A 27,666-nucleotide genomic window follows, 5' to 3' on the forward strand; every position below is an offset into this window, starting at 1 on the left:
GAATGATGGCATTTAGGTATAAATGATCAGTATACTTGTATTGATTCTGTATCACATAACTGAGTTCAATCCTGTGGTCAACAAAGCTAAGTAAAATTTTAACTTTCAAATCTTGAAATATTGATTTCAACTCAGAATTTCGACAGGGGAAATCGTGTGGCAATACAATATTGCTATTATGATTTTTTTTAACAAATGGGAAATTATAGGAATTAACTATTTCAAGAGCGATAAATCTAACATTTGTTTTTAAATTCTTGTTTACTCTGTTCTAAATGTAAATGTTCTTTATTTGACAATCACAAATAGTTCAAAATGGCTAGCGGCAACACACTATCTATACATACTAGTATATTGGGAATATATTGCTTTGGCCATTAGACAACAATTTTTGCAAGTGCAAAAATAAGTGTTTTTGCAATAACCAACGACTATATATGTAAAGGTAAAAGAATAATGGATCTAAAGATCAGAAAAATAAAAGAAAAACAGAGTTCCAATTGTGTTCACTCGCGTTGCTTAATAACTTTAAAACTTTATTTGTTTTGTACTTTATTTGTTTTTGTATGTAAAATCTAGAGAAATAGAGGTTTTAGAGCAAATGCAATGCAATTTCCAATATAATTTAAAAAATATTTCCAAGTGGCATATCGCTTTAAACATATTTGTTCACAATTGTCCAAAACATTTCTGATATAATCCTTTGATAGAAATTGAAAAAAATTGGTGAAAGTTGTACACTTGAAAGCTCGAACAATGCAAATTTCTATATAATTAATTTTTCTCTTAAAAAATATTTGATCAGCACTCACGGATATTTTAACTTATCCGACGGGCATTGCTAATAAGTTTTATGAAAACTAGCAAGAGTTGTAAGCTGACAATGCAATTACCATATATCTGATATTTCCATGGGGTGTAATTAATTTTAAGTGATGTAGACATCGGCGGCGGAGAAATTTATGACCCGAAGAGTCGAAACAAGCATAGCCATCCACCGTACAGTAATTTTTTTGTGTTGTCAGAAATATGAGGTCTATATACGGGGACCAACGGTATTGCTCTTCTCGTCATATTCCTATATATGCACGAGAAAAAACGAGGGTCTGTATATTCTTTAATTGGTTTTTTTATCATTTTTCTGTATTCTTTATGTTGTTTATAGATATAAAAGATGTGGTATGAGAGCCAATGAGACAACTCTCCATCCAAGTCGCAATATGTAAAAGTAAATCATTATTATAGGTCTACGTGTGGTCTTTAACACGGAGCCTGGTCTCACACCGAACAGCAAGCTATATATATAAAGGACCAAAAAGAAAAAAAAATGGAATTCCATCTCTCAACACAGCTCAGCTAGAGCAGCTTTGGAAGAAGAAGAAAAGGTACAAAGAGCCATATAGACCAACAAGGAATGATTATTGAAATTACGTCAAGAGTTGGAGCCAATAGGTTTTATCTATTAGTGTTACAGCAAAGTTTTAAATAGTTTTATTAGTAGGTAGTAAACGGATAGATGTCTATGTCTAAATCTGCATAATATTATGAATTTGTAGTTACCATGAATTCTGGTATGTAAATAACAATGACAACGGAATTACAATAAGAACGGAAACAAGCTTTTTAATGATCGTTAAATAACCTTCGTATATGATAATATAGAACTGAAAAGACCCAAGGTGACGGATGAACATACTAGACATAGAAAATAAAGCAATTTGAAAGCTCTTCCAAGCTTTATTGTGAAGTTATCAAATTCCTGTCCAACAATGTTATATCGAGATCATGCATTGCTGGGCTCAATATACGATAATGTATATCTAATTTGTTGTGTAACTTGTCCTGCATTGCTGTTGGTTATTCCATTGAGAATGTATGTTCGTTCACATGTCACATACCAGGTACATCCAAGTACTCATGATTGTTATAATGGCAAGAAAGCTATATGTTTATATCTTCCTTCAAATCATTCCTTTAAAATGTCGACCTAACAAATAAATTTCTGCAGAATCATCACGACTAGCATTAGGTTTTACATATTTCACATTTAAAAACAGTTTTCTAATTGCATCTTCCAGTATTTTTTGCTGTCCGCCCATCCATAATTTACACAACACTGCTCCATCCTTTTTTAACACCACAGTTGAAAACCTAATAACTGAAGAACAAAGTTCAATTATTTTATGATGGTCCATCGATCTGTCGCCTGTACATACGGGTGCCATGTCACTAAGAACCAAGTCAGCCTTTTTGTTGCCCAGTTTTTGAAGAATTTCAGCCTGTGTTTTAGCTGAAGTAAAGTCACACTTGCTTAATAAAATAGCACCTCTGATGGGATTCACGTATTGCAGGTCAATGCCTATAGCAGTTCCCTTTGGCAAGTTTATATCTGTAAAATATGATAACATTTACTGATTTTCCACAAAAGAACAATTACCTATACACATTTTTTATATACTAGATTATATTTATACATACTGGAATTATATTGCCATTAATTTTAATGCCGTTAAAACCTAGTCTGTGGTTGTCTTTTGTCATATCTTCATGTCTTGTATCTTATTTTGTGTTACTGAAAGATCTTTGGTTGTTTCGATTTAATTTATTTACGACTTATAGTCAGGACGATTCATAGCTTGACACAGTAGCCATGTCACTGCCCATGTGTCTGTAGTTGAAGACTCTATATTGCCCTTATATGTGTCTTTTGTTTAATTCTGACGCTGGGCAGTTTTCTGATGGCATACAATCCACGTTTCTGGGAACCTAATGTGGCCATTTCGCATTTTCGCATTTGCGAAATCGAGAAAAAGGTTTCTACTTCGCGTTTTTCCTTGATGTTGAAAATAAAATTAAACATGTCCCAACGTTTAATGCATACATGAAAACATCAATGTTGGAGCAAATATTATATAATACTGGTAATTGGATTACATGTCTGTAAACAATCATACAGTACTAGACTTTGATATACCAAGAGTTTCATTGTTTCTAAATCGAATACCATGATTACATTTCAAAAAATCAATTTGTATTTTGGTAGTTCAAAAGTGTCGCATTGTATACCAGTCAAATGTACTAATGCGATAAAAATTATTTTAATTCATATTATCAACCAGATGCTCCGCAGGGCGCAGCTTTATACGACCGCAGAGTCCGAACCGTGAACATTGGGGCAAGTATGGACACAACATTCAAGCTTGATACAGCTCTGAATTTGGATTGTGAGTAAATAGTTGACACAACACAGGTTTCTGACACATAATGAATGTGGTATAAGAACTTAAACTTAAAAACTTTAAATTTTAAATTGGACATTACCTATCATGGTCCGATAATCATATCCCAAATCTAAATACATGGCAAGATTCAGCATATCAAAGAACCCCAAGAATTCAATTTTTGATGAAATCAAATAAAGTTCAATTTTGGACCCTTTAGACCTCCATGTGGACCAATCTGATAACCGAGCCCAAACATCAAAAATCTAAATACATGGTTAGGTTAAACATATATCAAAGAACCCCATATATACAATTTTTGTTGAAATCAAACAAAGTTTAATTTTGGACCGCAATTTGGACCAATTTGAAAACTGGGCCTATAATCGAAAATCTAAATACATGTTTAGATTCAGCATGTCAAAGAACCCCAAGGATTCAATTTTTGTTGAAATCAAACGAAGTTTAATTTTGGGACCACGATTTTGACCAACTTGAAAACTGGGCCCATAATTGAAAAATCTAAGTTCATGTTTAGATTCAGCATATCAAAAAACCCCAAGAATTCAATTTTTGTTGAAATCAAACAAAGTTTAATTTTGGACCCCAATTTGGACCAACTTGAAAACTGGGCCAATTATCAAAAATCTAAGTACATGTTTAGATTCAGCATATCAAAGAACCCCCAAGTATTCAATTTTTGTTAAAATCAATCTTAGTTTAATTTTGGACCCTTTGGACCTTAATGTAGACCAATTTTCAAATTAATGTAGACTAATTTGAAAATGGGACCAAAAATTTAAAAGAATCTACATACACAGTTAGATTCGGCATATCAAAGAACCCCAATTATTCAATCTTTGATGAATTCAAACATAGTTTAATTTTGGACCCTTTGGGCCCCTTATTCCTAAACTGTTGGGACCAAAACTCCAAAAATCAATCCCAAACTTCCTTTTATGGTCATAATCCTTGTGTTTAAACATTGATTTCTATTTACTTATACTTAAGTTATGGTGCGAAAACCACGAAAATACTTATTTGGGCCCCTTTTTGGCCCCCAATTCCTAAACTGTTGGAACCAAAAACTCCCCAAATCAATCCCAACCTTCCTTTAGTGGTCATAAACCTTGTGTCAAAATTTCATAGATTTCTATTGACTTTAACTAAAGTTATAGTGCGAAAACCAAGAAAATGCTTATTTGGGCCCTTTTTGGTCCTTAATTCCCAAAATGTTGGGACCAAAACTTCCAAAATCAATCCCAACCTTCCTTTTATGGTCATAAACCTTGTGTTTAAATTTCATAGATTTCTATACACTAATACTTAAGTTATTGTACGAAAACCAAAAGTCTTCGGACGCCGACGACGACTACGGACGACGACGACGCCAACGTGATACCAATATACGACCAAAATGTTTTCAATTTTCAATTTTTGCGGTCGTATAAAAAGGTTTATATAAACTATTTATTGAGAAACAAATTTTCCCGACGCCGTAGTGACTGCATGCATGCGATTCTCGAAAAACTGCTTCCTAAAAGTCTTTTTTTTAAATGGAATTGAAAGAGAAATTGTATCGAATGAGTTCGTCAAATTACCGCACTTGATCCCCAAATATACACATTGAAAACCCACTAACTGCAAATTGAAGCACTTAATGCACAAGTAAGGATACAGACCCTAGTTTTAAAATATCCGACTGACGGTATAAGATAACCGCCACAGACCCGGTCACTTCATTTTTGTTGAGGAGGACTGCATTAGGGAGACCATAAAAGGGATTATTGTGATGATAAACAAATTCTTACAATGAAAAATTCTTCAATATTCAGCATTGGTAATGTAGTGCGTAACTATGCTATTAGTTATTGGTTTGTTGTAGAAAATAATTATTAAAAAAAAAATATATATATATATACAGGTGTCCGATAGGTACGTATCTTTCAATAGAATAACAATTCATGCACAACTCTAAATGCACGTATGCTACCATAACCCACTAGTAAACTAAATTAAAGAATTTTTGTGCACATAATGTTAATAATAATAGAGAATGAATTCCTCAGTAAGAAAATCAACATATTAATGATTTAAAAATCGGGAACCTTTTTTCAACAATTGAACAGTGTTGAAACTTGCGCATTTACGTACGGAAAGCTGTCATGTCGTAAATCAAACGATTTCAAGCCAACAAATTTGTATAATTCTGATTAACAAAAAGTATCTCGCGAAAATAGTACGGACATGTTCACAGGTAACCGTAACCGGCACTTATCTAAAATGTCGTCGGGCTCTGGCTCAAATCCTTGTCATTAAGTAGCAACTGCTTCATATGACAGCATAAATGGTAAAACCGTTTTTCTTTTCTTTTCAAGTCTTTTTGTGTAAACATAATCAGTGGCGGATCCAGAATTTTTCATCAGTGGGAGCCCACTGACTGCCTAAGAGGGGCCCGCTTCCGTTATGCTTCAGTGATTCCCTATATAACCAACCAAATTTTTCCCAGAAAAGGGGTCCCCCGGGCCCCCAGGGCCCCCCTAAATCCGACTCTGCTAATAGAGCATACGAAACTGACGATTCCCCTCTGACTTGGCCTACTCGGTTCTTGTATAATAGTAGTTGAGTTCTGTGTAGCCAGTTTTTAGTTGGCCGAATATGCTGAAATGTCTTTTAGTTGGGCGAATATGCTGAAATGTCTTATAGTTGGAAAATCATACACAATTGAGTGCAATTGAGTGCTTCGTAGTTGGTATTTTTCGTACAGGTCCCTATCTTTCTCAGATAATTCCCATCTTCTCTGCCATTTTTCTCCTGTACTTTTATAGGCTGCCTGTTTGACGTTGTGAAGTGTTATGACGTTATTTTCCAGTGGTAGTTCTTTTGCTTCATGTGCTGCTGTTTTTGCAAGGACGTCAGCTATTGGAATCATCAATGTCCTGGTGTCCATGATATAATTACATGAAGTCCTTTTAGCCTAAGATGATCTATGTTTTCTTTTATATCTCTTATTACGGAAATATAGCTATTTGGGGCCCAGTTCAGTCTTAGTAGTCCTACAGCGCTTTTACTGTCAGAGATTTTTTTTTGTATTGCCTTCAGGCTTGTACATATTTTCTGTAATGCAGCATTCAAGCACCATGAGAATCGTTATGAGTTATGCCAGGAGGATGGATCCTCATTGTGCCACAGGTCTATACAGTCTTGCAGCAGGTTTAATTTTCTCAGCATAGATACTTGCTCCTGCTCCACAGGGTCCTGGGTTCCCTAAGCATGATCCATATGTGAACGATATTGCTTGTTCTTGTGTACAATCTCCCATGAGTTCTCATATAAGGGAGCTACAATTTGACTTTTAGAGTTGGGCTAGGATGATAAATTGTGTCCTATGACCCCCTAAAAATTAAATGGTAGCTCCCTTACGAAGGTTCTTTTTCTTCCTTTGTAGTACACGGCCTCCCATTGAAGTGATTATCGTACTGTTTTATGTACATGACGATGTTCGATGTGAGAATAACATAATAATGAAATATGTGCGGGTATGTTCGAATTATCTACAGTGGTGATTGTATTCATGGTATTAGAGAATATAACATTACTACTATACTAAATAGTATAAGGTAACTTGCTATTTAATTTCCACAATCCAGTCTACTCATTAAAAATTATTATCAAGTATTCGATGATTATTTAAACTTACCACAGCTATTTGAATTTATCTTCTGAACAATAACTTGAGTCCAAGACCCCGGAGCACTCCCACAATCAATAACAAGCTGTCCTGGTTTCAGTAATTTGTGTTTTGCATCAATTTCTAATAACTTATATGCACTTCGGCATCGCCAGTCCTCTTCACGTGCCCTTTTAACGTATGGATCCCTAGATTGCCTTTCTAACCACATGTTTGAGCTATGTTTTTTGCCATAATAACGTTTAATTGTCACTAAAACTCTAAAATGATGCATTACGCGTGCATTTGTTTATATTTACATTGGAAATCCCCTTCATTCGGAATAAAATGTTACTAAGTTAAAACTGTTGGTCCCGATACAATTATAAATTACCACTAGATACAGTACAAAACGTCATCAAGTTTGTTTTATAAGATCTGATATCATTGTCATTTCACAAAATCAAATCGAGATTGAATTATCAGAGCCAAATTATAAATGAATAAATTGTAATGTCTATGAGACCATAACCGAAAGACACTTTTAACAACTGCCCTATCAAATCAACAACAAAACAGCAACACATTTTATTTGCCTGTGAATGGACATACAAATGTCAATACACATTATCTTATATAACAAAATAAATTGTAGAACGTGATTTTTTTATTCAATTTTTCAACATTTTCGAAGACTATAAAGCAATAAAACTAGCATATAATAATATGATAATAACTACAATAAGCCTATGTGTTAGTGTTAATGTCACTGAATTTTCAATTCTCTTGACCGTTATCTGAATCAGACTACTGGGTGTTTTTGTTTACTATTGATATATGATGTTTTAACATTTTATAATGTTTGCAAAGGGTACATAACACAACATATGATGAAAATTATAACAGGAAAGAAACACTTAACTTATTTGTTGATAAACATATGCCATGTTACAAAAACACAAGAACAATCATGCACCAGGGAAACAATAATAAAAAAAAATTCCTAATAAAAAAAGCTTGCAATTTCTTACTTACTTGCCATCTAACATTGTAATATCGGTGGCTGTGTATCATATGATTTTACATACAACAACCAAATAAAGTTTCACATAGACCTGCGTGGCTTATTAAACAGACTTCAATGGCGGATCTAGAAATTTTCATAAGAGGGGGCCCACTTACTGCCTAAAGGGGGGTGGGGGGGGGGGGGGGCGATTCCGTCTCGCTTCAGTGATTCCTTATATAAGCAACCAAAATTTTTCTGAAAAAGGGGGGCCCGGGCCCCCTGCCCCCCCCTAAATCCGCCTCTGGACTTGCAGTAACCTGCTCGTAGATATGGTATCATGTAGTCCTACACTGTAATATTGGTGGCAGTACATCAAATTATATTACATACACTAACTTCATAAAGTGTCACAGATACCTGGCTTCTTCAAGATGCTTGAAGTAACCTATTTTTATTGGGATCGTATAATGGTATGCATGATGTCGTCGTCTGCGTCGTCGTCGTCCGAAGACACATTGGATTCCGGACAATAACGTTAACTTTAGTTTAAATGAATAGATCTCGATGAATTTTTAAAGAAGGTTCAATACCACAAAAGGAAGGTTGGGATTGATTTTGGGGATGATGTTCCCAAACGTTTAGGAATTAGGGGCCGAAAAGGGGCCTAAAACAAGCATTTTTTTCTAGTTTCAGGATAATTACTTGTGTATTAGTATTTCGATTGCTCTGAAATTGCACCACAATGTTTAATACCACAAGTAGAAGGTTGGGATTCATTTTAGGGGTTGTGAGGCCAAAAGTTAATTAAGAAATTAAGTGCCATAAAGGGGTCAAAACAATCATTTTTGTAGTTTCCAGACAATAACTTGTGTTAAGTGTATGGATCTTTCTGAAATTGTACCACAAGGTTCCATACTTCAAAGGAAAGTCTGGGATTGAGTTTGGGGGTAGTTGCCCCAAATATGTAGGAATTAGGGGCCACAAACAAGCATTTTTCTAGTTTCCAGACAATACTGACTTGTGTTTTAGTGTATGGATCTCACTAATTTTGTACTACCAGGTTCCATACTTCAAAGGAAAGGCTGGGATTGAGTTTAGGGTGATTGCTACAAAGGGGAAGGGGGCTTCGAAAAGTTGGGGGGGTTCCAATTTTTTTTTAAGGGATTCATATTTTTTTTCAAAATTTTTTAAATTTCGAATTTTTGTAAAGTTTCAAGAAGAAATCCAAATCACAATCCAAATTCAGACAGTATCAAGATTGAATATTTTGTTCATATTTTCCCCAACTGTTCGGGTTCTACCTATGCGGTCGTATCAGGCTGCGCTTAGCGAAGCACATTATAAGATATGGTATCATATCGTCCTTAAGGTAGATAGGGTGTCTTCCCCCATCTTGGATTTTGAAATACTAGAAAACAAGGTCTAGATCTTTGATGAAATGTGCAAATTTTTATAGTAGTAGGTAATTCATGTGTAAGAATTTTCGTTATAATATAGAAAATGCCATGTTTGATCATATTTATGATTGTATTTTACAAAAATAAGAATTCTTTTGTTTGATTCATTTTTTTCCAACTTTGTCAAATAAGGGGAGGCAACTCAAATGCAAGGGCAGATAATTCAGATAGTGTTACTTTTACAATAGAATGTGTTAGGAATTTACCCATTTTTACATGTAGCAAGAAAACGAGTCCGGTGACCCCATGTTTTCTTTGTCTTATCTGAAAGCATAATATTGAAGCTATCTTCTCATATTTTATCTCAAAATTCTATGGTGTGGTTTGCGTTTTATGGCGGAAAAATGGGTTTTACATGCATAATCTATACAAAATCGTGACAATTTTGAACAACCTGTAGAGTGAAAATAAGTCCGGTGACCCATTCTTTTTATTAATGTTTTAAAAAAAGCAGGATATGAACTACATTTTGGCAAATTATTAAAAGATTATATGGATTATAATGTAATATAGGTGGTATTTTGTACAACAACTTCATGAAGTGTCACAGATACCTGGCTTCTTCAAGATGCTTGAAGTAACTGTTAATAGATATGGTATCATATCGTCCTACACTGTAATATCGGTGGCTGTACTTTATTAGTTACATAGTGTGCTAGTGACCTAATACGGTATATATGGGGTCAGTAAATTCCATATGGGGTGAGAGCGAAGCTCGAATCCCCATATGGAATTTACTGACCCCATATATACCGTATTACGTCACTAGCACACTATGTAACGAATTTATCTTACCGACTATCTTAACGTGTGAAATTAAGACTAGTGATTCTCAAAATGAGCAAGTCTTCAATATTGTTAGCGCTAAGAAAATACTTCCATTGATCCTACAAAAACAGATGCCAATAATAACGACTTGTAAGGTTTAAATGTGTTTTATGAATTTGTTTTAATCTTAATCATCAATTTCTTCGTCTGTTGGAACTTTTAAGAATTTTTCTCAGTACCGTTTTGTTTTTACAAAGGGACATAACACCATTAATAACCGTGTATGAAATAAGCCCCGCCCCCTTCTTACCTAATAAGGAATATAAAGGGACGTAACTCCACTACTAACCGTGTATGAGATAAGCCCCGCCTCCCTACTAACCTAATATCAAATATACACGGTTTGCACGCGGACGCTTTTAACCAATCATATTCCTGGAAATGTATAGGAGGTAAGATAATATATTATATTCATAAAGTGTCACAGATACCTGGCTCTTTCAAGATGCTTGTATAGTAAATGGCTCATACATATGGTATCATGCTATCTTGCAGTGTTATATCGGTGACCGTACATCATATTATAATACATACAACACAGAAACCTGTATACATGTATGTATGTATGTATGTATGTATGTATGTATGTATGTATGTATGTATGTATGTATGTATGTATGTATGTATGTATGTATGTATGTATGTATGTATGTATGTATGTATGTATGTATGTATGTATGTATGTATGTATGTATGTATGTATGTATGTATGTATGTATGTATGTATGTATGTATGTATGTATGTATGTATGTATGTATGTATGTATGTATGTATGTATGTATGTATGTATGTATGTATGTATGTATGTATGTATGTATGTATGTACTGGTAAATGCCTCCGATATCCGAAGAACCCCTCGAAAGCTGCGAGGGTACAGTGGCATCCATGTACACTCCCCAACGGGATTAATGGAGATGTGTCACTAACGTATGTTTATACGACAATTATTTTTACAAGGACAATCAATCCCCAACCAACACAAAGGGAGTGCTAGGACACCGGGCAGTCTGTTATTATGGTGGAGGAAGCCGAAGTACACCGGGCCACTCGGTGGAAACAGACAAACCAGAGAGATATCAGAAGATTGATCTCCAGGTCAAAGTAAGGAACAACTTTGACCAACCGAGGCCCCAAAGTACCCATTCTAGTTTAAACTCCGGTCTTTGATGTGTGTGAGAGGGTGAACATTACCCTTCTGATGTGCTGATATTTTTAGCACCCCGAGCGAGAATCGAACTCGGGACCTTCAGCACTGTAGCCATCGGTCTTTTTTTTGTTATATTTATTATACTGTAGCCATCGGTCTTAACCACTAGACCACGAACTCACACTAAAGTGTCACAGATACCTGGCTTTTTCAAGATGCTTGTATAGTAAACGGCTCATACATATGGTATCATGCTATCTTACATTGTTATATCGGTTACCGTACATCATATTATAATACATACAACAACCAATTAAGTTCCACAGAGACCTGTATGGCTTTGTTACCAATTATGTAAATCAATTGTATCTGATTTTATGCCCTTTATGGGCCCTGTAATTTGGGAAATAAAAATATTCTATATATTCTATTCTAGTAAAGGAGATTCTAGTAACCTGTTTTTAGATATGGTATCATGCTATCTTACATATTAATATCGGTGGCTGTACATCATATTATAATACATACAACAACCAAATAAGTTTCACAGAGACCTGCATGGCTTATTTAAGAAGCTTGCAGTAACCTCCTCATATATATGGTATCATGTCGTCCTACACTGCAATATCGGTGGTTGTACGTCATATTATAGTACATAAAACATATTCGTGTGTAGTGTCACAGAGACCTGCATGGCTTATTAAAGAAGCTTGCAGTAACCTCCTCACATATATATGGTATCATGTCGTCCTACACTGTAAAATATAGGTGGTTGTACGTCATATTATATTATATACAACAACTCCATAAAGTGTCAAAGACACAAACACATTTTATTGATGATTGGTGGTTAGTTATGATAAAAACTGTTAAAGAATCCAATTGCCGGAAAAATTTACCTACACTAACGTAACAAACTTACGGATGTACTTAGGTGATCTTAAGTGAAATCAAATAAATCAAGAATTTAAAATTGATACTAGAAGCTGGAAGAGTATGATTAGTTAAAGATCAGAATAAGCTAAAAATATTGAAGATATTTGATTTATAAAATATGAATGGAAAAGACTGACTGTGACTTTTGCCTTATATTTGCATTAATTTTGGTATGATTTGGGTCTCAAATAAAAAAGAAAGAAAACCAAGAATTTGCTTAAATTTTGTCAAATGACCTTTTATGAGCTATTTAGTCTTATGTTAAAAGATAAATAGGTGTTATGGGGCAAAAAATATTACCTTGTATCGTTTATTCGTATGAAAAAACACCAAGGAGTCCAAACATCTGACACAAATTCCCAAACTGCCTTAAAAAAATGAATTATTTTGAATTAATGGTGATATTGCAACTATCTCTATGTGAAACTTTAAGCACTTGAGTCTGATTTAAATAAAAACTAATCTTGGGGCTAATTTTAACCCTTCGCAAACTTTTAACAAGAGTTTTATTAAGTCTTTTTTTTTTTACAACCGATGATACGTAAAAAAAATCTGAAATATTCTTCTTATGCAAAGGCCTACTATATACATGTAGCATTAGACGATTGATTTCAGAAATGATTAATTTGTTTTGATATGATTTTATTGATATAAATGCAAGAATGCTCATCCAACTATCTTTATTTCGATTTCTTAAAAAAAAAATGGACTCAAAATCAGTCACTGTCAAAATCACAAACTCACTTTCTTGGCAACGCCGGCAAAATAGCCATTGTTATAGAAATATGTTTTTTTACCGGCTTTCATTAAGATATAAGTTTAATCATGCAGAGCCTGCAAAAAGGCATATTTTCAATTTTGACGGCGCCGACAAAATAGCCGCCTTTTAAATAAGCATAAAAAAGTTATGATCGGTACGGTCCTACTAAAAAGCGCCCGAAGCGCCCGAGAGCGCCCGGGAAAAGAAAAAGCGCCCGGGGAAAGGAAAAAGCGCCCGGGGAAGGAAAATTTGCGCCCGGGAGAATAAAATAATAATATTTTATAACAATATTTTTTTTCCTTAAAAAGAATAAATAATCATTGCTTGTTTTGTCCTTAATATAAATGTGGATATGATGCCTGAAGTCTAATATTTTCGCAGGCGCGGATCCAAAGGGGGGGTTCCGGGGGTTGGAACCCCCCTTTTTTTTGGACGATCAATGCATTTGAATGGGGACATGTAATTGGAACCCCCCCTTTTTCCTTGGTTAGGAACCCCCCTTTTTAAAGTGGCTGGATCCGCCCCTGTTTCGCAACTGCATGATGAACACTTTTTTATGCAGATGCTGATATACATTTATTATATCTTTTTTATGAAACTAAAACTGTTTCAATGGCTATGCTTATCAGGGTTTAAATGCTTATTTTTAAATTTAAACCAAACTCCTGCTTTTTACCCCCTTGTTTTAACTACGGTTCATGTATAGTACTGCTTTATTTGCTGATGTATTATGTGTAACTCTTTTAATTTTGATTAAATTAATATTTATCTGTGAAATTTAAGTCGTTTTTTTTACATTTTTCATTTTGATATCGTTTTTGAAAAACATGCCTTTGATGTCTTACATTTTATAAATCTTCCGTATAAACTGTGATCCATTATAATCAGTCTTTCGAAATAGTATTCATAAATTATATTATTGTTAAAATTGAAACATTCATAGGCTACTTGTTTTATTACAAATATGTGCATAACTTATTTCATCAACACAAAGTTGTCTCATGCCAATAAAATATCTATATATTTTCCCCAGGCACCTTTTCTTCCCCCCCCCCCCCCCGGCCGCTATTTTTTCTTTCCCGGGCGCTTTTTCGTCCCCCGGGCGCTCCCGGGCGCATTTTAGTAGTACCCGATCGGTATTACAAGAATTAATTTAGCCCTTCCGGAAAATAAATTGTTCCGAAAGGCTATAAAAAATTACCTGGTAAAAACAAAATTCAGTGTTTAGTCTGCAGGTTTCAAAAGTAAAAAGCATATAATTAGAAACTGACTATCTCCCCCATCATTTGTTGTATGTTATGGAAATTATCAACGAGCAACGTAACAAAGTCGGTTTTGACAATTACCACCCCCCCTTTTTCCCCCATGAACTATCAAGGTTCTGATACTATTTATTTCAATTTCCCCCATCATATAATACTGTCTTGTTCTTGCTGTTGAATAATTTTTAATAAGTCATTCTTTAACTACAATTTTGCCTGTTGTTTCACTCTTTCTTTGAATATGGACCCCCCTTTTTTATAAATGTTAATTTTTTGTAGTAAATATTTTAAAATATTTAAAGATATTTATGTGATGTGATTACTTGCTCTTATTGGTACAATATTGCTGTAACAGTAGTTTATATATGATGCCCATCTATTCTTAGCTGAATGATTGCAAATTTAATCTGCTCACTACATGTACATGAACATGAGGGTAGGAATCAATGCCCTTTAATTTACTGTAAGCTATGTTGGTTAAAATTTTACTGTGATTCATCAAAACATCCTTATCATGATTCTTTAGAGGTCTCAAATATATATTGTCAAAGTTAATTTAGGAAAATAATTAACGTGATGCTTCAAAATCAGTCATTTTTTTTTTATCTTCTTCAAGAAAGTGAATATTTTATGTCATACACCAATCATTGCTGTAAACGTCAGAATTTTTACCGTTTAATATTCGTCATGAACAATGATGAAGGTACACCCATTACCAACCTCATACATGAGGGTAGGAATGACCTGTACCATAGATAGTTTTTGGCTTGGATCCGTTAATGTCAAATTGGTTAAAATTCTACTGTGATTCGTCAGATTTCTCAAATAGTTATCTTTATTGTTGTTTTTGTATGAAATATTACTTGATTTGTTAAAATCAGTAGATTTGTTTTATCGTCTACAAGAAAGTGAATATTTTATTGTGATGCTCCTAAAATTACTGTTAACGTAATTTGGCAATTTTTTTTACTTTTATTCGTCATAAAAATACCACCAATACCACCCTTCTACATTTTATGCCACATATTTCCATTAAATCATACAAATAAGAAGATGCATCTTTTCATAAAGACTTACCTTTTTGATTCTGTTAGTGGCTTGTAAATTTATGTACAACCAATCAGCTATTAAAATAATTTCAAATTTTCACCTTTTGGTAATAGAAAAACACAGGATGCCAGATGATAGCTTTTATTTTGTCAAGTCCATTACTGTTCCTCGAAGGGCCAGGTTAGCAGGCATAACAACTTCATCCCATTAGATGTAGTTTTGACTTCCAATCATTGTATTTTAACTTGTAGTCACCATTGAAAAAATCAGCATCAACATCACAGTTAGACCAACACATTTCACCGTAACTACCAACGCACTTCAGCCTAGTTATCAACAAGTTAATGTCACAATGTCACTATTGCAATTCAGCATGTTAATGAACACACGTCAGCATGACCATCATGGTTCAGTGTACCATCACATACAGATTAGAGTCTTACATATATGAATTTTGTATTTGGAGTTAAAAAAGGTTTCCAGAGTTCTACATTAATTATTTTATTCTATAAAAAAATTGGTTCATTTACTGTGTTTACTCACTATATTTGTACCATACTATATAGACATGATACATGTAGATTATTATATATATAAACACAATAAAAAATAAATATCTTTGACATTAATATTTCAGGTTGTAGCTTGTAAAATGGATTTTATCAGAACATTTTCCTTGATCTGTATGAGGAGAAAACCTATCTTTGTGAATCAGACATCAGTTGTAAGATGTTTTTGTCAAAAAGGTAAAAATATATCACAACAGGAGTAATATTATTATAGTCGGTTAAAACCAAATGACCAGTTCAGGAACTGCTGTCCTAATAAATTACTGTGCACATACTCATGGTCCTCATAAATGATGTATGGACTTATTAAAACATCCTAATCCTCTATATACTGACAATGCCAGGGTTTAACTTGTTAAAAGAGTACTAAAACACAATTAGACAATGATATAACTTTTGGAGAAAGCTTCATATATTTGCAAAACTAGCTATTAGTACATTACTCATTGATTAAAACATGATATCTCCTACACACACTCTTAAAATATGTATTTACAGGGTAAGTTTTACATTGCATATTCACATATAGATATAGTAGATACATGTACAATATACAGATGAATAACATATTTAGTTAAAGAGATGTATGATTATATATCATAACATGTTTATAGCTTAATAGCAATTTTTTTTAGCTTCAGAGAATAACTCAAAAAAGATTGACAAACCTTACGAATCAGCTGTTGATAGGTTATACAAAAAACTGATGGGAAAAGTTCCACAATCAGGTAAACTATAGTATACTCAGTTGTATTCAAAAAATAGATTTAGGGAATATGCCAATGACACAGTTATAGACCTTTAACACAAATTTACAAAAGACATCAGGAGGTCAAAACGCAATCTTCAATCATAGGCCAGACACAACATGTACATATCCTGCCCTTATTTCTATCCAGTCTAAAAAGTGCAAAATAAATTAAATAAACAGACTATCAAATATATGCCATTGAAACCTTGGTCTCACAATAAATAAAACATTGACATGAGACAACCAATGATGATGTGTCATACTTTGGACAGACAGGTGACTATTTGCCCGAGTTAAACTAGTTTTTTTTTTTTTTTTTTTATCTCAATCCTCCCCTTGTTTCTACATCTTGATTAGTAGAATTACTGAAGGTACACAAAAGAACATAAAAAACTTTTAACTTTATATTGACTCTATTTAGAAATAATTCATGAAAGCCCTAGATTTGTTAGAAATTTACACATGGCCTGGGCCCGTGATATTCGTATTTTAGGGTGCTATAAACAGTTTCGTACTAAAAACTAGGGGTATTTCCCCAGTGAGATTTACATACTGATGGAATTCCCTGCTATTTATATACCACTAAATGAAAAAGTTGATTGTTTTTTATGTTCAATGTGAAAAAACATATATTGAAGTTCAATTAAAATGCCACTTTTGTCAAGATTTAAAAAAAAAAAAAATGTTTTTGTGACTTCCTACTATATGGGAGGCAACTCCATAAACAGCTGATTTTCACCTGTTGCAAAAAGCACTTTGATTTGTCAGGTAAGATAGCTCCTTTCGGAGCAGGCGAACGTAGGCTGAAACTACATTTTCTTAAATCAGCCGGATAAGCTCTTCGAAATGCATATTATAAGAAATCTCAAATATATGCACAGGTTACTGATCCGTGCGTCCAAAGGTGGTCTGTTTTTAAGGTTTTTTAGGGGGAAAATGCCTAATTTCCAGCTGATAACTTGTACCAATTTGCATGTTTAAACAAGAGATGTTGGATTTTTTTTTATTTATTCAGAAAGTTCATAGAATTATCTTTCCATTGATGTATAGATATCTATATAACTATGAATATCTGACTTCTGCATGATGGGTCCACTATTACATGCCCTGTTACAGAATGACGTCACGTAAAAAACTGTTGATTGCACCCTTAAGGGACAAATACAAAATATTAGTGATGTTTTAGCATAGAAATGTGTTTGCGAATGGAGTAAAATAATTCTGAAAAATATTGTACGGCATGTATACATTAATTTAAAAGCATCAGTTTGGTATATTTAATGCAAATATTACAGATTTGTACATAGCAACCAGATATAAGAAAACCAGACTCTGTGCGAATATTGAAGTTTTTTGATTTTTTGCGACGTCATGATATTTTTATTCAATCTCTCATATATTTGGAACCAAAAGTTGCATATGAAAAGTGTAGATTTTTTCTACTTTGACCTTTAATCCTGATCAGTGTTACATAAAGTTTTATTCATTATAATATATATTTGGTACTTTTTATAGTCAAAAAGGTACACATGCCATTCCTAAGAAAAACACTATTTCAATATTTTCTCAATTCAGCTATAACTTAGTTCATATAGTACTAGGAACAAAATCTATTTAAAGTAACTTTATTCATGCCTATTTTATAGTTTTTATTCTATTTATTTAAAAGAAACCCTATTTTATGATTTATTTTCTTTGTAAAACTGATGAAAATGTGATACAGGAAATGTTTGGGATTTGCCAGTTAAACTGTTTGCAACTGGCCAATATGCCACTACCCGCGCGACATAAAAAAAGAGCTGTAGTTTCACTATTTGTGGTCACAATCCTTAAAGTAAGACATCATTTTAATCGGTATAGTGTACAGATTCAGAAAGCTGAGAATTTTTTATATATCGCATACAAGGTTTTGCTTAAGGGTGCTATAAACAGTTTCGTACTAAAAACTAGGGGTATTTCCCCAGTGAGATTTACATACTGATGGAATTCCCTGCTATTTATATACCACTAAATGAAAAAGTTGATTGTTTTTTATGTTCAATGTGAAAAACATATATTGAAGTTCAATTAAAATGCCACTTTTGTCAAGATTTAAAAAAAAAAAAAATGTTTTTGTGACTTCCTACTATATGGGAGGCAACTCCATAAACAGCTGATTTTCACCTGTTGCAAAAAGCACTTTGATTTGTCAGGTAAGATAGCTCCTTTCGGAGCAGGCGAACGTAGGCTGAAACTACATTTTCTTAAATCAGCCGGATAAGCTCTTCGAAATGCATATTATAAGAAATCTCAAATATATGCACAGGTTACTGATCCGTGTGTCCAAAGGTGGTCTGTTTTTAAGGTTTTTTTAGGGGGAAAATGCCTAATTTCCAGCTGATAACTTGTACCAATTTGCATGTTTAAACAAGAGATGTTGGATTTTTTTTTATTTATTCAGAAAGTTCATAGAATTATCTTTCCATTGATGTATAGATATCTATATAACTATGAATATCTGACTTCTGCATGATGGGTCCACTATTACATGCCCTGTTACAGAATGACGTCACGTAAAAAACTGTTGATTGCACCCTTATCCTGAGCGTTAGCTGTGTTACTATATTTAGGAAATAATTCATTGGGGGATCCAGGGGGGGGGGGGTTGCAGGGGATTGGAACCCCCCCTTTTTTTTTGCCGATCAATGCATTTGAATGGGAGCATATAGTTGGAACCCCCCCTTTACTCTGGGTTGGGAACCCCCCCTTTTTCTATTGGCTGGATCCGACCCTGTAAACAAAACTAGTTGCAATAAATTCTTTTTATTATGCATCCGAATAAGGATGAAAGTTCTTTTGTCTTTTGTTTAATTATATTTTTTAATACAATAAAATTGGCAAAGCGTTAACAAAGTAGGTTCAAATACGTGGCTTTATGTGGGAGGTATATTGTAACATCCAATATTATGTATATCTCTGAGTCTGCACTAAGTATAGATATATCGAGATTTTTCACACAGTGTTGTTTACAAAGCGAAAGCAGCATGTCATATTAGAATATTAGATATTTATAGATAAATGACAGATTAACAAATATGAAACTGTCTTTTTTTGTAAAAGAAGCATACTGCTGTTTGTGTTGAAGTTTTTAGATTATGTCAATTCCTACTTTCATGGAATCAATTTTTACACGACCGCAACAAAACATTTCTGTCATATAAAGCTATCATGTCGTCATTGTTGTCGTTGTCGTCGTCCGAAGAAGCATTCAGTTTCCGACAATAACTTTAGTTTTAGTGAATGGATCTTTATAAACCAGAAGGTTCAATATTACTAAAGGAAGATTGGGATTGACTTTGGGGGTTCTGGTCCCAATAGTTTTGGAATGAGGGCCAAAAAGGGGCCCAAAAAGAGCATTTTTGTAGATTTCAAACAATTTCTTGTGTTTAAGTGTATGAATCTCTCTGAAATGATACCATGAGCTTCCAAACAATGAAGGGATAGTTAGTATTGATTTTGGGGTTTATGTTCCCAATAGTTTAGGAATTAGGGACAAAAAAGTGGGCCCAAAATAAGCATTTTTGTAGTTTTCAAACAATTACTTGAGTTTAAGTGTATGAATCTCTCTGAAATGATACCACAAGTATCCAAACAATGAAGGGATAGTAAGTATTGACTGTGGGGGGGTTATGGCTCAAAATGTTTATGAATTAGGGGCAAAAAAAGGGAAAAAACTAGTTTTTTCTGGTAAATGGACAACCCATTAACCCTTTCCTCCATAATGACGCCTTTGACGCCACCCCCTTTACTCCATAATGTATCAGTCTTAATAAAAATTTGTGACTTATTTAGAAAGAATATTCATGAGAATATACGACTGGAATTTCATTGATGAAATATTTGTTTTCCCAATGCATTAAGATTTTAAACCTGATGATTTTTTTTATATTAAAATAATCCTATGCGAATCAAGTATGTTAAAAATAAAAAATCCATGGAGAAAAGGGTTAAGACAATTTAAAAGCAGTGTAAGGGAGGTAATTCAAGAACATTTAACATACAATGTTGGGTATGTTCAGATTTACCTCCCTTACTCTACTTGTAAATTATGTATAGAGAAATGTCTGGTTTTTGACTTGGTAGTAGTTTTCATCTTATTTTTCCAAATTTCTCAATTATTAAATTTTTGAAAAGTTTGAAGGATAAATCTTTAATTGCACAATATTGTGCAATAGATTTGTAAGATCTTGACATTTGTTTTGTGTAAGAAACCCATAGTATGTCAAAAATTTGATCACAATCCAAATTCAGAGCTGTATCAAGCTTGAATGTTGTGTCCATATACTTGCCCCAACTGTTCAGGGTTTGACCTCTGCTGTTGTATAAAGCTGTGCCCTGCGGAGCACCTGGTTTTATAAAATTTGTATAAAATATTGGGAACTATATCTATTATAAGATTTTGTATCAATAAATTCTCAGAAAATGATTAATGAACAAGGTGCTGCGCAGGGCGCAGCTTTATATGACCCCAGTGGTAAAACCCTGAACAGTTGCGGCAAATTTGGTCACAATATTCAAGCTTGATTCTGTCTGAATTTGGATTGTGATCACATTTTTGACATAATATAGGTTTTTGTCACAAAACTAATGTGGTCAAAGATCTAACAAATCTATTGCACAATACTGTGCTATTGAAGATTTCTTCTTGAAACTTTTAATAATTCGATATTCGAAATTTGAAAACTTTAAAAAAAAAAAAGGAAGCCCTTAAAAAAATGGTAGACAAAAATCCCTCCCCCAACTTTTTTGAAACCCCCTCGGAGCAATAACCTTAAAACTAAATCCCATACTTTCCTTTGTAGTATTGAACCTGGTAGTACAATTTCAGAGAGATCCATACACTTAAACACAAGTTATTGTCATGATTGTTTGGAAATTAGAAACATGCTTCTTTTGGGCCCTTTTTTATCCCCTAATTCCTACTTATTTTGGGCAATTAACCCAAAACTTAATCCCAGCCTCCCCATTGTTATATGGTACATTGTGGTACAATTTCAGAGAAATCCATACAATTACACCTAAGTTATTGTCTTGAAACTAGCAAAATGCTTGTTTTGACCCCTTTTTGGCCCTTAATTCCTAAACTTTGGCCCCATAACCTCTAAAATGAATCCAAACCTCCAGCTTGTGGTTTTAAACATTGCAGTATAATTTCAGAGCAATTGAAATACTTGTACACAAGTTATTATCCTGAAACTTGAAAAATGCTTGTTTTTGGCCCCTTATTCCTTATTGGTTGGGACTATCATCCCCAAAATCAATCCCAAGTTCCCAACCTTCTTTTTGTGGTATTGAACTTTCTGAAAAAATTTCATAAAGATCTATTCACTTAAACTAAAGTTATTATCTGGAAACCAATGTGTCTTCGGTTGATGCAGATGACGCAGACAACGATGACCCAGACAAAGACAACATCATACCATTGTACGATCCCAAAATTTTTTTGGGGTAGTATAAAAATTAGCTTCAGTTGATTTTTTACGAAAAAAACTTTTAGAGGGAAAGCATATTATGTGTTTCTGTGACAGATGACTTATTACATATTCCACTTTCTATATTTCTTTACAGTTGTAGTGGTAACAACAGCAGAATATGATATCCTGAAGAACAGATGGATGAACAAAGGATTGACTTGTACCTCCTTCACAAATGTATCTTATCACCCTCCTATTGTATCATTCTGTGTCAACCATCCAAGGTAAAATTAACCTGATCACCCTCCTATTGTATCATTCTGTGTCAACCATCCAAGGTAAAATTAACCTGATCATACACCTATTGTAGCATTCTGTGTCAACCATCCAAGGTAAAGTTAACCTAATCATACACCTATTGTATCATTCTCTGTCAACCATCCAAGGTAAAATTAACCTGATCACCCTCCTATTGTATCATTCTGTGTCAACCTTCCAAGGTAAAATTAACCTAATCATACACCTATTGTATCATTCTGTGTCAACCATCCAAGGTAAAATTAACCTAATCATACACCTATTGTATCATTCTGTGTCAACCATCCAAGGTAAAATTAACCTGATCACCCTCCTATTGTATCATTCTGTGTCAACCATCCACGGTAAAATTAACCTGATCATACACCTATTGTATCATTCTGTGTCAACCATCCAAGGTAAAAGTAACCTGATCATACACCTATTGTATCATTCTGTGTCAACCATCCAAGGTAAAATTAACCTAATCATACACCTATTGTATCATTCTCTGTCAACCATCCAAGGTAAAATTAACCTAATCATACACCTATTGTATCATTCTGTGTCAACCATCAAAGGTAAAATTAACCTAATCATACACCTATTGTATCATTCTGTGTCAACCATCCAAGGTAAAATTAACCTAATCATACACCGATTGTATCATTCTCTGTCAACCATCCAATGTAAAATTAACCTAATCATACACCTATTGTATCATTCTGTGTCAACCATCCAAGGTAAAATTAACCTGATCACCCTCCTATTGTATCATTCTGTGTCAACCATCCAAGGTAAAATTAACCTAATCATACACCTATTGTATCATTCTGTGTCAACCATCCAAGGTAAAATTAACCTAATCATACACCTATTGTATCATTCTGTGTCAACCATCCAAGGTAAAATTAACCTAATCATACACCTATTGTATCATTCTGTGTCAACCATCCAAGGTAAAATTAACCTAATCATACACCTATTGTATCATTCTGTGTCAACCATCCAAGGTAAAATTAACCTGATCATACACCTATTGTATCATTCTCTGTCAACCATCAAAGGTAAAATTAACCTGATCATACACCTATTGTATCATTCTGTGTCAACCATCCAAGGTAAAATTAACCTAATCATACACCTATTGTATCATTCTCTGTCAACCATCAAAGGTAAACTTAACCTAATCATACACCTATTGTATCATTCTGTGTCAACCATCAAAGGTAAAATTAACCTGATCATACACCTATTGTATCATTCTGTGTCAACCATCCAAGGTAAAATTAATCTAATCATACACCTATTGTATCATTCTGTGTAAACCATCCAAGGTAAAATTAACCTAATCATACACATATTGTATCATTCTGTGTCAACCATCCAAGGTAAATTTAACCTGATCATACACCTATTGTATCATTCTGTGTCAACCATCCAAGGTAAAATTAACCTGATCATACACCTATTGTATCATTCTGTGTCAACCATCCAAGTTAAAATTAACCTGATCATACACCTATTGTATCATTCTGTGTCAACCATCCAAGGTAAAGTTAACCTAATCATACACCTATTGTATCATTCTGTGTCAACCATCCAAGGCAAAATTAACCTGATCATACACATATTGTATCATTCTGTGTCAACCATCCAAGGTAAAATTAACCTAATCATACACCTATTGTATCATTCTGTGTCAACCATCCAAGGTAAAATTAACCTGATCATACACCTATTGTATCATTCTGTGTCAACCATCCAAGGTAAAATTAACCTGATCATACACCTATTGTATCATTTTGTGTCAACCATCCAAGGTAAAATTAACCTGATCATACACCTATTGTATCATTCTGTGTCAACCATCCAAGGTAAAATTAACCTAATCATACACCTATTGTATCATTCTGTGTCAACCATCCAAGGTAAAATTAACCTAATCATACACCTATTGTATCATTCTGTGTCAACCATCCAAGGTAAAATTAACCTAATCATACACCTATTGTATCATTCTCTGTCAACCATCAAAGGTAAAATTAACCTAATCACCCTCCTATTGTATCATTCTGTGTTAACCATCCAAGGTAAAATTAACCTAATCATACACCTATTGTATCATTCTGTGTTAACCATCCAAGGTAAAATTAATCTAACCATACACCTATTGTATCATTCTGTGTCAACCATCCAAGGTAAAATTAACCTGATCATACACCTATTGTATCATTCTGTGTCAACCATCCAAGGTAAAAGTAACCTGATCATACACCTATTGTATCATTCTGTGCCAACCATCCAAGGTAAAATTAATCTAACCATACATCTATTGTATCATTCTGTGTCAACCATCCAAGGTAAAATTAACCTAATCATACACCTATTGTATCATTCTCTGTCAACCATCCAAGGTAAAGTTAACCTGATCATACACCTATTGTATCATTCTGTGTCAACCATCCAAGGTAAAATTAACCTAATTATACACCTATTGTATCATTCTGTGTCAACCATCCAAGGTAAAATTAACCTGATCATACACCTATTGTATCATTCTGTGTCAACCATCCAAAGTAAAATTAACCTGATCACCCTCCTATTGTATCATTCTGTGTCAACCATCCAAGGTAAAATTAACCTGATCACCCTCCTATTGTATCATTCTGTGTCAACCATCCAAAGTAAAATTAACCTAATCATACACCTATTGTATCATTCTGTGTCAACCATCCAAGGTAAAATTTACCTAATCATACACCTATTGTATCATTCTGTGTCAACCATCCAAGGTAAAATTAACCTAATCATACACCTATTGTATCATTCTCTGTCAACCATCCAAGGTGAAATTAACCTAATCATACACCTATTGTATCATTCTGTGTCAACCATCCAAGGTAAAATTAACCTAATCATACACCTATTGTATCATTCTGTGTCAACCATCCAAAGTAAAATTAACCTAATCATACACCTATTGTATCATTCTGTGTCAACCATCCAAGGTAAAATTAACCTAATTATACACCTATTGTATCATTCTGGGTAAACCATCCAAGGTAAAATTAACCTGATCATCCACCTATTGTATCATTCTGTGTCAACCATCCAAGGTAAAATTAACCTAATCATACACCTATTGTATCATTCTGTGTCAACCATCCAAGGTAAAATTAACCTAATCATACACCTATTGTATCATTCTGTGTCAACCATCCAAGGTAAAATTAACCTAATCATACACCTATTGTATCATTCTCTGTCAACCATCCAAGGTAAAATTAACCTAATCATACACCTATTGTATCATTCTGTGTCAACCATCCAAAGTAAAATTAACCTAATCATACACCTATTGTATCATTCTGTGTCAACCATCCAAGGTAAAATTAACCTAATTATACACCTATTGTATCATTCTGGGTAAACCATCCAAGGTAAAATTAACCTGATCATACACCTATTGTATCATTCTGTGTCAACCATCCAAGGTAAAATTAACCTAATCATACACCTATTGTATCATTCTGTGTCAACCATCCAAGGTAAAATTAACCTAATCATACACCTATTGTATCATTCTGTGTCAACCATCCAAGGTAAAATTAATCTAACCATACATCTATTGTATCATTCTGTGTCAACCATCCAAGGTAAAATTAACCTAATCATACACCTATTGTATCATTCTGTGTCAACCATCCAAGGTAAAATTAACCTAATCATACACCTATTGTATCATTCTGTGTCAACCTTCCAAGGTAAAATTAACCTGATCATACACCTATTGTATCATTCTGTGTCAACCATCCAAGGTAAAATTAACCTAATCATACACCTATTGTATCATTCTGTGTCAACCATCCAAGGTAAAATTAACCTGATCATACACCTATTGTATCATTCTGTGTCAACCATCCAAGGTGAAATTAACCTGATCACCCTCCTATTGTATCATTCTGTGTTAACCATCCAAGGTAAAGTTAACCTAATCATACACCTATTGTATCATTCTGTGTCAACCATCCAAGGTAAAATTAACCTGATCATACACATATTGTATCATTCTGTGTCAACCATCCAAGGTAAAATTAACCTAATCATACACCTATTGTATCATTCTGTGTCAACCATCCAAGGTAAAATTAACCTAATCATACACCTATTGTATCATTCTGTGTCAACCATCCAAGGTAAAATTAACCTAATCATACACCTATTGTATCATTCTGTGTCAACCATCCAAGGTAAAATTAACCTGATCATACACCTATTGTATCATTCTGTGTCAACCATCCAAGGTAAAAGTAACCTGATCATACACCTATTGTATCATTCTGTGTCAACCATCCAAGGTAAAATTAACCTGATCATACACCTATTGTATCATTCTGTGTCAACCATCCAAGGTAAAATTAACCTAATCATACACCTATTGTATCATTCTGTGTCAACCATCCAAGGTAAAATTAACCTAATCATACACCTATTGTATCATTCTGTGTCAACCATCCAAGGTAAAATTAATCTAACCATACATCTATTGTATCATTCTGTGTCAACCATCCAAGGTAAAATTAACCTAATCATACACCTATTGTATCATTCTGTGTCAACCGTCCAAGGTAAAATTAACCTAATCATACACCTATTGTATCATTCTGTGTCAACCTTCCAAGGTAAAATTAACCTGATCATACACCTATTGTATCATTCTGTGTCAACCATCCAAGGTAAAATTAACCTAATCATACACCTATTGTATCATTCTGTGTCAACCATCCAAGGTAAAATTAACCTGATCATACACCTATTGTATCATTCTGTGTCAACCATCCAAGGTGAAATTAACCTGATCACCCTCCTATTGTATCATTCTGTGTCAACCATCCAAGGTAAAATTAACCTGATCATACACCTATTGCATCATTCTGTGACAACCATCCAAGGTAAAATTAACCTAATTATACACCTATTGTATCATTCTGTGTCAACCATCCAAGGTAAAATTAACCTAATCATACACCTATTGTATCATTCTGTGTCAACCATCCAAGGTAAAAGTAACCTGATCATACACCTATTGTATCATTCTGTGTCAACCATCCAAGGTAAAAGTAACCTGATCATACACCTATTGTATCATTCTGTGTCAACCATCCAAGGTAAAATTAACCTAAGCATACACCTATTGTATCATTCTGTGTCAACCATCCAAGGTAAAAGTAACCTGATCATACACCTATTGTAT

General features: G+C 33.9%; 2 protein-coding genes across 3 annotated transcripts in view; one reads left to right on the forward strand and one right to left on the reverse strand.

The window, feature by feature from the left end:
• Positions 1–1,597: 1,597 nt before the first annotated feature.
• On the reverse strand, positions 1,598–7,234 carry LOC139489585 (rRNA methyltransferase 2, mitochondrial-like). Its single transcript, XM_071276162.1, has 2 exons — positions 6,922–7,234; positions 1,598–2,389 (listed from the first exon to the last, which is right to left on the reverse strand). Exons 1-2 carry the CDS (start codon positions 7,184–7,186, stop codon positions 1,962–1,964), a joined length of 693 nt encoding a protein of 230 aa, XP_071132263.1. The 5' UTR covers positions 7,187–7,234; the 3' UTR covers positions 1,598–1,961.
• Positions 7,235–14,182: 6,948 nt separating this feature from the next.
• Positions 14,183–27,666, forward strand: part of LOC139489587 (uncharacterized) — a 39,124-nt gene continuing 25,640 nt past the window's right edge. Inside the window, exons 1-4 of one of the 2 annotated variants that reach the window (XM_071276164.1) lie at positions 14,183–14,271; positions 15,977–16,085; positions 16,544–16,636; positions 22,267–22,396. In XM_071276164.1, coding sequence (XP_071132265.1) covers positions 15,992–16,085; positions 16,544–16,636; positions 22,267–22,396 — 317 coding nt within the window. In that variant the 5' untranslated portion in view covers positions 14,183–14,271; positions 15,977–15,991. The remainder of the gene's footprint in view (positions 14,272–15,976; positions 16,086–16,543; positions 16,637–22,266; positions 22,397–27,666) is intronic. The other variant, XM_071276163.1, reaches the window with a different exon arrangement.

This window comes from Mytilus edulis, chromosome 9, assembly GCF_963676685.1.
Source record: "Mytilus edulis chromosome 9, xbMytEdul2.2, whole genome shotgun sequence".
Lineage (NCBI taxonomy): Eukaryota > Metazoa > Mollusca > Bivalvia > Mytilida > Mytilidae > Mytilus > Mytilus edulis.